General features: G+C 38.2%; 1 protein-coding gene across 1 annotated transcript in view; it reads right to left on the bottom strand.

The window, feature by feature from the left end:
* GIGYF2 (GRB10 interacting GYF protein 2) overlaps positions 1-15,695 on the bottom strand; it is a 123,377-nt gene that overhangs the window by 77,021 nt on the left and 30,661 nt on the right. Inside the window, exons 4-6 of the mRNA XM_037524237.2 lie at positions 7,108-7,237; positions 4,839-4,934; positions 902-1,013 (exon numbers count right to left, since the gene is read on the bottom strand). Of these exons, the coding sequence (XP_037380134.1) occupies positions 902-1,013; positions 4,839-4,934; positions 7,108-7,237 (338 nt within the window). The remainder of the gene's footprint in view (positions 1-901; positions 1,014-4,838; positions 4,935-7,107; positions 7,238-15,695) is intronic.

Here is a 15,695-nt window from a genome sequence, read left to right as displayed (position 1 = left end):
CCAAAAGGACTAAAAAGAATCCCTTTCACAAGAATGCACAATTTCATACAGTCTGTATACAGACTGGGTGCAAATGACTCTAAAGGCACAACCTGAAGGAAAAACATTTAGATCCTTCACACTCTGGTCATGGCCATCTAGGGAGTGGGGGATGTGGAGACGACGACGCCGGCTTTGTCTTTACGGACGCCTAATTCTTCCATTTCTAAAGCACCTCTCAGAGAAAACTACAAGGTATGTTTAGATTACTACTATAATTTAACCAACTTAGAGGTGAACGTTCAAGTAAATATTTACATCACAAACATCAAGAGTACCCTGAAAATAAGCAAACCCAAAATAAGGAGTAGATAGCAAAGAAACATGGAGTATCAAAATATGAATTATTCTGCTAAGAAAAGACATAAAACTACAGGTTAAAAAACATTGAATACTGCATAATTATTTTTCGTTCTACCTCCTACAAGAGCCCTAATGTTGATGAGACTGCTTTGACTGAAGTCCCTGACCAGCTGGAGATACTCTTGGCTCATGGCCTCTTACAGAAACCCTGTACCGCCGAGCCCCACAGGATTTGGATGCTGCTGCTCCCACCTCCAGGATCACAGGCTCTCCATGTTTCAGGCTCCTGAGGGCCAAGGAGTATAACAAGGATATGATTACGTTAACTAGCACCATCTACATATAATCTTTCACACTCAGACCTGTAAACTAGAATTACCCTCCTCTGCTTCAATCAGGGATTTGGAGCAGATACTCTGAAAAATGGTACAAAAAAACAATGTTCAGGACATTTGGAGTTAATGCAGTCAATGTCAAAGAGCAGTTTTCTAAAAATCAAGTAAGATATTTTATGTGAATTTCTTCTCCCATGACACCTTTTTTTCATGTGACAGCTCACCTCGCCCTCTGGAAGAACTTCGGCCTCTAGGAGCCCCTGCCACTGTTCCCCCTCCTCCTCGTCCCGTCAATCGCAGGACAGCAGCACTGTTTACAGACATGGAAAAGTTTCTCTGCCAAAAAAAAAAGAAAGAGGGAAAAATAGACAAAATTGCATGTTACACCTCCCCATGTCCCGCTGCATCTATGAAATGGCATCTACTTATTTACTGCAAGCAATGGGCAATCGTAGCCTTACAGCATACTAAGATGATCCAAAACCTGAATTTAAATGACATTTCAGATCAACAAACACTGACAATCAACACCTTACACTCTGCTACATTCTGCGAGGAAATATACTGAACTCTAGGTGCTATGTATGTCTGGAAGCAGAAAGGGAAATATGTATCCTTAACAGAAAAGTTGATAAAGGCAATCTAGCTTGAAAGGGCCCTTTCACTTGTGAAGCGTGGAAATGAGAATGAATCGCCAAAAGCTGTGCATCAAGAGTTGGATGATAAAGTGAAAAATAATCCTTTTGCCTCATTCTGCCCACCAAAGTGAAATTAGCAACAACAAGTAGTATTTAATGAAACAACAGGAATGAAAAGTCAACAAGGCAAAGGCCAACTAAGACTCTACATAAGGTCAACCACTTTAATGGGGAGAGGAGGGATGCTTGAAAAAAAATTAATTAAACCCCAACCACTCATCCACGAGCCTGTATGAGAGAGAGTATTTGCACCCATTATCAATCTGAAATAAGCAGAGGCATCCTTCATATACAAAGAGGAAGCAAGAAGCCTGGGAGCCAAAAATATGTCTAGTTGACATTTCTAGACAATTGGAATATATGAGGCTTAAGAAAAGGTAAAGTAAAAGCACTTACAAAAATTGTAAAAAGTGATTTAGAAGATATAAAAATCCTGGGCTTTTGAAGAGAATTCATGAAAATTTCAAACTATGAAAATGCTGCAATGTATCCACCTGAACTTTCTGTACACTTAGAACTTAATAAACTTCTGTGCAAAACTGCAGAGGTGTAATACATGAGGAAAATGTAACCTGGGCATGGCTATAGCCAGGCCTCTCCTGGCAGAGGCAAGAAGTGCGGCTTAAGAGTTAGGTGGGAAAAGAACCCTATAATTCAACTCGTATTTTAAGTATAAAGTGGTTTACAGTGTGAAATCATGATTTTCTGTCTTGATTCAAGGTGAATGGACACCTCATTTTCTCATTGCCTGTCTCATTATTTATCTTTTTCAGAATTATATTCAATAGCTTTATTCTAGTAAATTTTACAATCTTATCAACGTCTCTAAAATTAGAGTTTTCTAGGTATACAATCATATAATCAAGTAACCTCATTACTGACAACTTAAGATATAATTGACAACTAAAATTAGAGGAAGCTACCCAACTCAATTCACCTCAATCTGTACTTAAATAAAACTTACTTTAAAAAGAAAACTGAAACATGCGTTAACTCACCTTTTAACACAGAGTAACTAGAAGAGTTACTGAATAATGCCTCTGGGAACACAATTAAGCAAAACTATTAAGTCCCAAAATCTAGATTAATATATTCTAATACTCGGAAAACAGGTCACAAGCTATCATATGTATAACACTCAAAGCCACTCAATGGCACCCATCCACAAATGTGGCTGATACAATCTGTGAAAGGCAATTTCGCAAAGTAAATTTTAATGTCTACACCCTTTAGCACAACTATTCCTCTTCTTATACATGTTAAAAGTAACACAAGCAAAAAGACCTTAATTGCAGCAGTGTGTATAAAAGCAAAACTGGAAACCATCTAAGTATCAACCAACAGGAGCTAATAACATCATGGCCATGGAAGTCAATGCAGCTATTTTAAAAAATGAGACTACTCTGTTGACTAGGTTGAACCACATGGAATTGCTTTGTTCAACCATTTCTGGTCCACAGAAACTGCAATTTTATATAATCGACCTAACATAAAAAGACATAAAGTACAGTCAGGGTCAGGAGCATGGAAAGGCCAGACTGCCCAAGACTGAATTTTGCAATCTTCACTCAGCTTCTCTGCCCCCTCTACACAATGTGGGCAGGAGTACTGTCTGTATCTACTCCATGGGTTGTTGCAAACACTTAGTAATTAAACATCAAGTGCTTAGAACAGTATCTAACACACGTTAAAAGCCAAGTAAACACTTCTTACTGCTTCCTAAATAGATGTTTAGGTGAAAACAATAGAGCGTACAAGTGGGCAGTACAGCACGCTACTGTGCATGCGCGCGTGGTTAAAGGAATACATAAGTAATCATAGCTACAGCAAATACCCTTGGAAAAGAAACGAGAACATGGAAACAGTGACCTTTGAGGAAGAATAACAGGCAGTTAGAATGTGGGTGACTGGCTTTTCACTACATGTGCTTGATTTATTTTTTTATGTATATACATTATCTACTCAAAAACATCTAAATGAAGTAATTTTTTCGATGTCAAATCAATAAAACACAACACCCTGACAGCAGCCACCTGAATGACAGATGTAGTGGTCAGGATCGCTGCTTCTCAAACTGAGACAATACAGTCCATGGAAATGCCAAACCGAAAGAACAACTAAAAACTTCTGTGAACATCAGTTTTGTTCTAAGGAAACTTTTCTTCTTATATTTATATTTATATATTATATAAATATACATGTCTGCATACATACAAACAAACAGAGAGAACACAAAATTACTTGCTGATATTTGTAATAATATTCTCTAACTCATCTATTTGAAATACTATGTAGTAAGTATGTATTTTTTTAATTAGACCAAAATATAGCCAGATACCAATTTTTTGGAAATGGAAATTTGCTGATTTGAAAAGGAACTTGTCAGCAATCTCTGGAGATAGGATGCTTTCTTTCCCATGTACTCTGTACTGCAATAGCATCTTTGGCCAATGAAAATATCTGCTGATACAAGATAGTGGGCTTCAAGCATAAAGACAGAGAGCTAGCCTCAATTAGAAGAAACCAAACACCAACAACTTATTGAAAGCCCGGTGCTAAAATCACCAAAGATTAAAATTACACCTTTTTTAGAATGTAAAACACTAGTTTTTTTAATAAGCTTTTCTTTTTTAACAGAGCATTTCTCCACACAACCTAGGGCAAAGAATAAGGGGAACATTCAGGGGTGTTACAAAAGTAAAAATGAAAATGTTCAGGAATAACACTGGTGACAGTTGTACAGCTCTGTCAATATACTGAGAACTGCTGAATTGTGTCCTTTAAAAGGATTAGTCGTGGAGTATGTGAGTTATGTCTCAAGAAAACTATTTCTCAAAAAAAGCCAAGATCCTATATTTGGAGGGGCATTTCAACATTCCAACAAATCTCTTATTTCTCCATTTTACTACAATCACCACTAAGTTCCCTAAAATAAGAAAGTCTTCTATTTATCTTTGGACAAAGTATACTATATCTAAACATAAATCTGCTATTTTCCAGTCCAATGTTTTCTCACAGTATCTTTTTAAAAATTGGTGACAAAAATCATAAGCCTATTTCAAGCTGAAGAGCTACATTTTCCTTGAGTAGTAGAATGTATTGGTTGCCAATTAAACATATTGCCAATTAATGCTGAAAAACTACCTTTCTTCTGAAGAAAAAAACCTCCCCCACGCTCCCACGCCAGAAAGTAACTTTCTCTGTACTCAGATAAGTTATACAGGATGGTTCCCAGTGTCATAAGAATCTAGAAACATTTCTTATCCCTACATAATACTCAACAGCTTCAGCCCTAAAGCGTAATCTAGTCAACTATGTGAGAGAGAGCCACACACCAAGAATGAGAAAGAAGTCAACAGGTGGGCATGCAGGATGGTTCTTAGGGCCTAACACTAAGGCCTATTTCTACATCTCCATGGGAAAGAATGAGGGTTTGACATGAGGCTCAAAGCTCGGCACAAACCTGTTCTTCTTCTGTAAAGGGCACAAGAGCCAATGGTGGCAGAGGCTCCTCCTGCAGGATGGGCAGAAATTCTTTATCCAGAAGGTCTGAAGGTATCTGTATGAAAAAACACATGACCAGGAGCTTAATGCTATCCCGCTAATTACAAGAGGCCAAAATAAAAACAAGAACATTCTCCTGTTTGTCTACTGCTAATTGTTATAAATATGGATTAAAGTCTATTCACAGTCACAACTAAGAGTGGTAGCACTAACATTTTTCTCAGGGGGTCAAATATTAAAAATCCCAATCAATTTCTCTACCCTCCGATCATACTACTACTTACAAATTTGATAAACAGCTTTTGCAGAGTGTACAGTGGAAGAGTAAAAATTTCCACATTTAACACGATACAGAAGGTAGTTTTATAAGTAACTGTGTCTTTTAATTAAAATTGAGATTCTCAATCCATTGATGAATTTACTACTTAATAAGCTTACTAGTTACCATGCTACTGTACTGTATGGTATGTGCACATCACACGTCTGAAAGAGGGTTAATATCCAAAATATACAAAGAACTCATAAAACTCAACAATTTAAAAAGGCAAACCACCTAGTCAAAAAATGGACAAAGAGGGCCTCCCTGGGCGCAAGGGGTTACAGCACAGCACTGTGAAGCTATCCACAGCCATTGCAGCATGAGTTTGGTCTCCGGCCAGCCAGGGACCTACCCACATGGCACAGCAGACCTCTCCTGACTCGCCCGCTCCTCCCCTCAGCAGTGTACTCCAGTCAATCTGCCGGTTCTGTTCCCCGTTCTGTCTCTGGTGAATTCTTTCACCCCCCACACCTCTGGCCTGTATCCCATCTCTTGTATGCATAAATAAATAAATCTTTAAAAAAAAAAAATTAAATAAATAAAATTTTTTAAATGGACAGAGGACTTCTCCAAAGACATGCATATGGCCAACAGGAACATGAAAAGATGTTCATTTCTTATTATAGAAATGCAAATAAAAATGAGCTATCACCTCACACCTGTGAGAATGGCTACTGCCCGAAAGTCCAGAAACAAGCTTTGGAATGGATGTGGAAAGAAAGGAATCCTTGTACACTGTTGTTGAGAATGTACATTGGTACAGATATTATGAAAAGCAGTATGTAGATTCCTTTAAAAAAATTAAAAATAGAAATTCCATACATTCCAGCTATCCCACTTCTGAGTGGGATACACTAATTCAATGAGCTACACGCACCCCCACATTTACTGCAGCATTAATTTACAACAGCCAAAAACTGGAAACATCCTGAGTGCCCATCATTCAACAATGGACTAGAAAGATACAGTATATGAACACAGTGGCGTACTATGAAGCTATGTTGAAAATTTGAAATGCTGCCATTTCCAACAACATGAATGGACCTAGAGGACAGTGTGCGTACTGGAATGAGACAGGAAGACAAACATCATATAAATTTACTCCTATGTGGGATACAGAGAAAGCAAACAAAACAACTAAATAAAACATAACGAAACTCTTTGACTATATGCACTAAGTCATACAGTGGTTCCCAGAAAGGAGAGAGGAAGTTTGTAAGGGAGATGGCATGGTGCAGGATAAAACTGGACTTTCAGCGATGACGGTAATGTAGCAAATACACATTTCTCAGTGACGCAACCGGAAACTTGCATAATATTACACCACAATGTTACTTCAATTAAAAAAAATATTTTAACAAGGAATATTTAGAAAATAGAAATTATTTCTAACTTGTCAAATAATAAAAGTATACTGTTTAAGTTTTGATCATTTATAAAGGATGCATTTTAAAGTTTGTTGTCCAATGAAATTTTATATCTAACTCAAAAACAGTAAGTAAGAACAATAGAAGCAACTCCGCTGCCTGCTCCTAAAGTCTAACTAGGGAGAGTAAGAAAAGATACAACAAAGAGACAGGAAAGTCTTCCCTCAGCATCAAGATGCAACAGAAACAGAAGGAAAGAGAGGTAAGAAAATTAGCTGGGTCTATGCACTGACTACTTCCCTGCTTCCCTAACGCTTTCCACTCCTATAATGAAATCTCAGGGTTTCTCTAAAGAACAGAGTACATTAACCTTGGAAAAGCCTCTTGTTAACTGCTGCAGGTTTCAAAGCAGGGGGAAAGTAAGGTAGGAAAAGGCATGGGTCAGGATTAAAAAAAAGAATTTATTGTTTTACATATATTAATACATCACTGTATAGACCCTGAAGTTTCATTTACAATTTTGAACTTTTCTACTGTCTTACCTTGTTGTCTTTAAGGAAAAGTGCTAACATTTCTTCTCTGCCATAACGATAGTCTGCTAATTTATACTTCGGCAATGCTGGAGAAAGAGGAGGGGATGTAATACTCCCACCACTAGACAAAGCTCGGAGCCTAGGAGACACAGAATATAAAATTGAGGAGTCAAATATTCTGGCACTATGGTCATCTTATTTTTATAAAACTAAGAAGTTTTTGATTGTTTGAGAAAACAAATTTCAACATCTCAAAAACTAGCTTTAATACAACTTCCTATCATAGCATACTCAGAAAGCAGTTCATCAAGAGGTAACTCGATAACCATGTGGTATTCCTTGACTTAAAAGGCATCAAGGCAAATCCTTGAGGGTGAGGAGAGGACACATTTCCAAATTATATAAAGTAACTTATGATTGGAGGCAGGCCACAAATTTCATCTGGAGACATCTTTGAGCTCACAGAATAGACACCATGGGCAAAGTTCACGCGCCTGAGTTGAAAAAGATTACGGACATACAGTTATCACTGTTATTAAATGGTGGCAGAATACAGCAGGGAGGTGACCCAGTGAAAGGTGAATGTGAGGAGATGCCAACTAACAAGCAACAGACCAACACTGGAATGGGGTGATACAAGGAAACGGCACCATCACATCACATTAGAAGCCTGAAAACGAGTATGAACAGTGGCGGCAATGGCTGTGTTCACAAGAGAAACCAGCTGCATCCTCGTGTGCCCTGTCTGCACATCTTTTTAGCATGACAGAAAGGTAGGTAGTGTACATTTTTGCACTGAACTTCTCTGTTAAACAAACTCTTGTAAAGTCAAACAATTAACAGTCAAACAATGGTTGTAAAAGAAACACAGTATCACCTTATACCCATATAGAATAAAATTTAAGAAACCTGTCTATAGCAGATGTTGATAAGAGCATATACTAATGGAAAAAATTCTCAAGAAGTATTTGTGGGATTATAAATTGGAACAACGACTTCAAAAAACTGACTTGGTGATAGCTAATAAAATAACTAACAAAGCATACCATACAAAATAAAAACACTGCAGTTAAAAAGAGCAATTTTTATATGTACATATACCTGCAAATAGGTTTACACAGTTTTAAGAACATACGAAATGTAGTAAAAGCATAGAAACAAATTTGAATTGCCAAATAACGGAATTCAGGATAAGGTTTATCTGCAAAGGGGGGGAAAGGGTATAAAGGGTGTTGTAATTATACATGCAATATTTCATTGTTTCAGTTTGGTGAAAAGTATATGGATGTTTGTTACAGGCATCTTAATATGTTACAAACTATGTGCCTGTAATATTTCATAATCCATTTTTAACAAGAACAATTAATGCATCAAGTGAAGTACAAGGAAAAAAATATGAAAGCCTATTTACTGCTAAGATGACAAAAATAAAAATATACTCTGAGCTAATAGTAGCAGCCACCTCTGCACAGTGGAACCAGGGAAAGAGGAATCTTTTAATTTATAATAGTTTTATTTAAAAAGGGGGGGAAAGGAGAGAAGAGCCTCAGCAAGAGTGAAGTCCTACTGCAGCACTGTATCAAACAAGTGGAGAAACATCATTAATAATAAAAGTAAAATAAAACTTTTTCCAAGTTCTATAAGCATAAGATCCCGAGGGTACAAGGGAGTGATGGGCTTCACCTTGCAAAGGAGCCTCAAAAAAAAGTCAACAGAAGCACTGAAGCACATCCCCCAAAGTCACAAAAGCACTGAAGAGGGGAATGATCTACTAATTACATATTTTAAATTAATAAGAAAGCCAAACATAGTGCATACTTGCATATTCTCCAAAAATAGCAGGGAAATGTGTGATAAATACAATGTGTTTCCATGTAGAACCAGGAAAGGGAGTATGTCTCAGTCAAGCGAGGCTGAAGGCTGGTGGCGTTCTGTAATACACCTGTAGATCTTCCACTTACTTAACTCTTTTTTATGGACAATTTTGAACACACACTAACAGTACCAAGAACATGACAAAGGTCCATGAACCAATCGCCCAGCCTCCAAACCAGCAATCCATGGCCAACCCTGCCACTGTACCATCGAACCTTCCTTTTACGTCATTTTGAAGGTAACCTTTGGATTTCTAGATTTTCTAAAGGAAATTATTTCAAGACTTCTGAGGAAATTTTTAAAGGAAAGTTACTTCATCTGTAAATATATCAGAATGTTATCTCTATAGATGACATTTTATTCTGGATTTTGCTGGTTTTATCCCTACATATAGCTTGACATCTCTCTGTGTTCTCTACATTTTGAGTAAGTTGTGACTAGATGTGAAGACTGCTCAGACTTGGCAGGATCACTTCCATGTGGCAGTGATTCTTACAGGCGGCTCACATTCCTGGTTGGTTACGTCGCCAGCAGCCCAATGGCAAATGCTACATCCCTTAGCGCACGAGGACTGCCAAATGATTCTGTCCTGTCAATCCCTCTTTATTAGCTGGAGTATTTCTACAAAGAGAAATGTCCTTCTTTTACTTTTACTTGCTACTATTACCCAAAAGTACAGTTCATATAGAAAAGGAAGGAAGAGTCCTGATTTTTATTTTTATTTACTGAATTTCAAAACAGCAACTCAGTTCACTGCACAATTCTTTAAAAATGCTCAAAATGTCTCATCTTTGATGTATGAGACTCTTTGGGTTGGCTCCTGGGTTCTTTCTGACACAAGCCTAGTCTTCCGTTTGCCAAAATGTTCCAGGCTTGTTTAGTTCCCGCCTAAGACTAGAATCAACCATTTCTCCAGGGAGCCCAATTCTCCTTAGCATATATAAAGATCACAATCTGGATGCTACAGGGTTGGCCTTTGGTTCTTTTCCAACTCCTTGGAATCAGAAATCTTCAGTCCAGCTCCTATATGACAGGTTAAACAATCAGGTGAAAAAAAAAAACAACAAACACATCCAATAAGGGAGTGATCTACCACTGTGGAAAGCCTTCTGAGAACCCATTTTTCATCAAATTCATGTAAAGTTGGGATTTTCCTTGAAAAAGGGAATTACTAGGCACTGAGAACTCAGGCTGGGAATTTTACACTTACATTACCTCATTTAATCTCACTTAAGCTTCTCCACAATTCCAATATAACAAATTAAGAAAAATGAAGCCAAAGAGTTAAACAGCTTGCCCATGGCCACCGTAGGCAGAACAAAGATTCAAACCTAGGTGTTTATAACTAGAAAGACCAAGACCTTCCCAACAAGGAGGCCTCAAATTTTTTTTTAAAATAACGAAGATTTATTTTTCAAACATTAATTTTTAAATGTACATTTTTTATTACAAATGATTTCAAAGCCTCCCCTTTACTGAACCAACATGCTACCTGATGGTTTCTACCACTAGAGGGCACACCTGTGTGCACTTTCAAGTGAAAATCATTGCAATTTTGGCACAAAGGCACTGGGTCTCACCTAGACACTTTCCAGCTCAAGGCCCAACATCCACACCCCACTCTGCCTTTCCATGGAACCCCCTGGAGGGCTAAACACTTCTCAGGCACCAGGATCTAGTAAAGCAACGTGGCTAGAACACATTCTAAAGACCTCCAGCTATTCCAAGAGGCCAAGGCAAGCTGAGAATAACTCAAACTAAGAGATGATGGCAGCCTGAATTAGCATAATGGTTGTGCTTTACTTAATAATCAACAGATTCTATTACAAATTTCTCTTCACCTACAAATATATGGAAAAGCTGTAACACACCTGGTTAATATTCTTTTGTAAAAATCTACCAGTAATCTTGAGCTCCTCTAGGGTCCTGCTTCATACAAACCCTCTCTTCTAGAAATTCAATCCCTTCCAATTTGCTTTCCCCCTCAGTCTCTATACCCAATAGTGATTTGCTTAGAACTCTCTTTAATTCTGCATCCCCCCCCCCACCCCACGGTTAGCATTGCTCATCATTCTTTTTTCTTTTAGAAGCATCTTCACGCATCCTCACTTCGCAGGACTTCAAAACCCAGTGCAAATTGGCTTGCCCTTCCCCACCACCACTGTTCTAGCAAAGTTCATCAATTACCTCAACAATGCCAGATCCTTGGAAATATTTCTGTCCTTACTGCTCTCATCTTAGGGACCATACTAAGATCTGTTTAACACAGAAGGTTCAGTCCTACAAGCAGTAACAGTTAAGGTAGCCGCAAAGCCTTCTAGAACCCCAGTGATACTCTAAAATCTTCACATGTAAATTGCTGTCCAAATCCAAACACCTGCTTATAAAATCAATTTAAAATGTCAGTGTAGATGTGTAAAGGTACTAGAGTCAAAAATCACTTCAGTGTAAACTCGTGATTGTCACTCCAGCTCTGCTCTCTCTAGAGTCGGGCTTTCACACAAATTTAACATGCCTACATGCCTGAGTGTCCATCCCAACCCCCTTCATCACTGGTATTCCAAAAGGCAGGTAAGGAGCAGGAACCTAGGGACATTCTTATTGCTCACTTTCTACAATCTCCCACACCCAATAACCATTTCCTAAGAGTCCGTTTTAAATCCTAAACCTCTCAAAATATCTCCTGATCAACTAATCTATTTTTATTTCTTACCTGAACTGCTGCAACATCCTAAGTGAGCTAAACAGTGACAGGCCCGTTCTCCACATTGCAAGCTATTTATTTCAAATGTAAAGCTGAACAAAATGCTTCTCACACAATTCCTCATCCTCATCAGCACACAATGATAAAAAAAAAAAAAATTCCAAAGTTTCTTAACATAGAAGAGCTATCTCCAAGTTCATCTTCCCCTCCTTTATTACCATAGTGAAGGCACGTACCTTGGGGATCCCTCCACTTTAATCTGTTTCTTGACCCCCTGTCTTTACCCATACACTGTCTTGTCAGAAATATTTTTCTAACATTTTTCACTGGGGGAGAGGGAAAGCTGGTAGGAAGAGAGGCTAAGTAAAAAAGATAAAGAAGAGACAGAATGAGGAGAGGGAACTGGAAAGAGCGATGGGAAGGAGAAAGAAATCTAGATCCTCAGGCCTCAGCTAGACACAAGCACTTGCCTATCCTCTATAATACGAACTGGCTAGCTAATCAACAATTATATAAATAGACAGGCTTTTGAAAAAACTTGATCCAGTTCACATTTTATCATTGCTCTCGCTGCCATGGAGAAAACAATCAGAAGAAGAGCAGAAGCTAGGAAACCTCACAAGGCCACTCCTGCCAGAGTTCAGAGCTGACTTGGTGGCAGCAATGAAGACAGAGAAAAATGAACAATGGAACTGACATGACATTTGATGGACTATTGATAGGGATACAGTACCAGGAAATTTCCAGGATAATGCCAAGACTTCTAGCTTGAGCAAATGGGCATGCTGTGGTATTCAGCAAGAAATTTAAAAGGGCAAGACGTCTAAGTTTGTTAGGGGGAAAAGGATGTCCTAAAGCTAATTCCATGCCAGGCAACCCGTTTTATATCGGGGCTGCTCCGTAACAAGTTCAGTTTTATAAAAGTATGAATGAGATGCGTATAGGTGTCAACTAAGTAGTTTAATATTCTGTAGCAGCATTATATGTATACGTGTATGTATAATTATACATGTATGTATAATTCATTTGAACATTTCAAACATTACAGTGTAACTATTTAGTTCAGCTTCACCTCTAAACAATTGACAAGCAGGTACCATGTCCGTTTACTCTTCTTGTCTCAGAACCTAGCCCAAAACATAGAACATAAGAAGCACCTGATAGCGTGTTTTCTAAACAAAATTCAAAATTCTTTTCCAAAATGCACCCCAATTAGCATCTAATTTACTATACTTCAGGTCATACAGATATCTTTCACTTTTTGAAAACTGCAACTATAACGCATTCCACCCTCCAGAGCTTCCTCTCATTTCTCCACAGCCCCACAAAGATCACTGGAGTAACTAGGCAATGTGGGGTTTGCATTCTCTTGGCCCCACTTTCTCCAATAACACTTGAATGCCTTTAGTCAATGAACATTTCCTGATATTAACATTTCCTGTGCTCAGTATACCAAACAAAAAACAAGTTTAGCAAAATCAAGAAACATGGTGGATTAGTTCTTTTCAGAGTAAACACTAATATAAAGATATATACCAAAGAGTAATTACTTTAACACAGGTATAAACAAAATGCCTTAGGCTAAAGAGACGTGTCTCACTTTTGCAAGGAGCGATATGGGGAAAATTTAAGGTCAAAGAGACCAGGACATAAGAAACCCCAAGAACGTTCCTTGGCTTCTTCCCCATAAAGCTAGGTAACTGCCTGCAAGTATTCCCCCATTATAAACTCCCTTCTTATCTGATTTTGATCCTCAAAATAAAAAAATAATCCCCAAATAAAACAAATATAATGAATTTGTTTGTGTTTTTAAATATCCTTAAGTATACACACAAACATTTGCAAAGAAGATAGAGGAGGACAGAAGCCACAATGCTAGCAATGGTTCTTTGGATATAGGATTAAGAGTAACTTAGCTCTTTTCTTTTTCTTTTTGCACTTTTGTTTCTTCCAAGGTTTTCTGGGATAAGAATGAATTATTTTGTTATTGGGACTAACAACAAGAAATTCTAAAATATCTAATTCTGCCAGATTTAGAACTAAATTTTTTTTTCCTTAAGATAGTAGTGTCAGGTGGGATGGGAATTAAGTGTATATAACCCTTCTGGTGGTCAATCTACTCATATATCATCCAAAGCCTTACAAATGAAACTTTCGGTTTAATAATTCCATTTCCAAGAAATTATTCCAAAGCAAATAATCAGCAATACAAACAAAATCATTCAAGGATGTGTATACATATTTACAACAGCAAAACATTAGAAACAACTTTACTTTCCAACAATTCACGCGTTCATTTAACAAATATTTATTGAGTACCTATTATGTGCCAGGCACTGGAGATACAGCAGTGAACAAACTACACAAAAGAGGCCCAAGTACCTGCCCTCAATGGAGCGCACAGTCTAGTGGGAGCTGGAGGATGGGATACATATAATAAAGAATATTTTGCATGTTATATTTCAATATAGACCAAGAAAAAAGTTAAGCAGGGACAGAAGATAGGAGTAAGGGGTAGGACTGACACAGTCAGGAAGGAAAGGCCAAAGGTAGTACATTTCAGTAAGAACAAAATGATTTTCAGTCTTCTATCTAGAAATAATTTACTTCTTCATTAAATGTATAATATTGTTTTAAATTGTTTTGGTGATTATGTAACACATTTCTTTATTCTAAATATAAACTGTGAGCTAATGAATCTAAAGATATACCTTAAGTCCATACTTAGGATCATCTGTGGTCTGCTGCTGCCACTTTCCAATGCACTCACATCTTCACAACTATCTCAAGTACAAATAAATCTCTTCATTTTACCTATGTTATGTTTTACATCATTCTAAAAATGAGTGTATTTAGAACACAGCATCACTACTGCTCCACATGGGTCAGCACAGTGCATGGTCTCTGTACGGCACACTGATTCAATGCATTCACTCCAAACTAATTCTCAGCTACTCTGGAGATACAGCTCCTTGCGCTTCAAGTTTCACAATGAATGTTAGGTACAGTCTCTGCCCACTCTGAAGCTTTCTAGCTCAGGCTTACTTGAGTTACTTAGAGACTTCCATTTACTCCCTTTGCCAGAAGGAACTGTTTTCCTAGGTGGTACAAAGAAGGTAAGGGGCCCACTTAAGACCTCCACTCCTCTTCCATGACATTTCAGAAAGCAGCTAAGCTCTAAAGCCTGCTGGATAACAATGAGGCAAGGTACTGCTTAAGCAGTAGCTTAAGTTACCTCAATTCAAGATTTGATTAAAACACTTGGCTGGGGCCTCCCCGGTGGCACAGCGGTTGAGCGCTGGGTTGCGAAGCTGCCCGCAGCCTCTGCAGCGCCGGTTCGATCCCCGGCTGCTCCCCGGCCACCGGAGGAGGGTCCCACATGGCGCGCAGACCTCTCCTGCCGCCCGCTGCTCCCCTCAGCAGTGTACTTCGGTCCTTCTGCCTGCTCTGCTCCCTGCTCTGGCTCTGGTGAATTCTCTCACCCTCCCACGCTTCTGACTGTACCCAGTGCTTGTATAAACAAACAAATAAATAAATCTTTAAAAAATATATTTAAAAATAAAAAAATAAAAAAAATAAAAAAACACTTGGCTGGGCTGATCAAACAAAACACCATTAAACAACACTTCAGAGTACCAATGAGGACATACAGACTGAGTCAATGACACAGGGACATGACTTTGGGAACCTATGGCTTAGGGCAGAGAGCAATTTTTTTATCTAAAGGACCAGAGGGTAAATATTTAAGCTTTTAAGTCAATGTCCTCTGATATAACTACTCAACCCTGCTATGTAGTGTGAAAGCAGCCAGATAATGTGAAAACAATGATGTGTGGCTATGTTGTAATAAAACTTGACTCACAAAAACCTTATTTACAGACCCACAGGCCATAGTTTGTCAAGCTGCAGTATAGGGTATCAAACTAAAGGTACACTGACTCTAGAACCTCACCAGGAATTGTTTCGGTTCAGCTAAATTCCTAGAGGTTGCCTCATTTTGTTACCTCTTAATAGAGAT

This window comes from Talpa occidentalis, unplaced genomic scaffold (assembly GCF_014898055.3).
Source record: "Talpa occidentalis isolate TD23 unplaced genomic scaffold, MPIMG_talOcc4v2.1 talOcc4.3, whole genome shotgun sequence".
Lineage (NCBI taxonomy): Eukaryota > Metazoa > Chordata > Mammalia > Eulipotyphla > Talpidae > Talpa > Talpa occidentalis.
The sequence above is the reverse complement of the archived record's forward strand: the minus strand, read 5'-3'. Positions and strand labels throughout refer to the sequence as shown.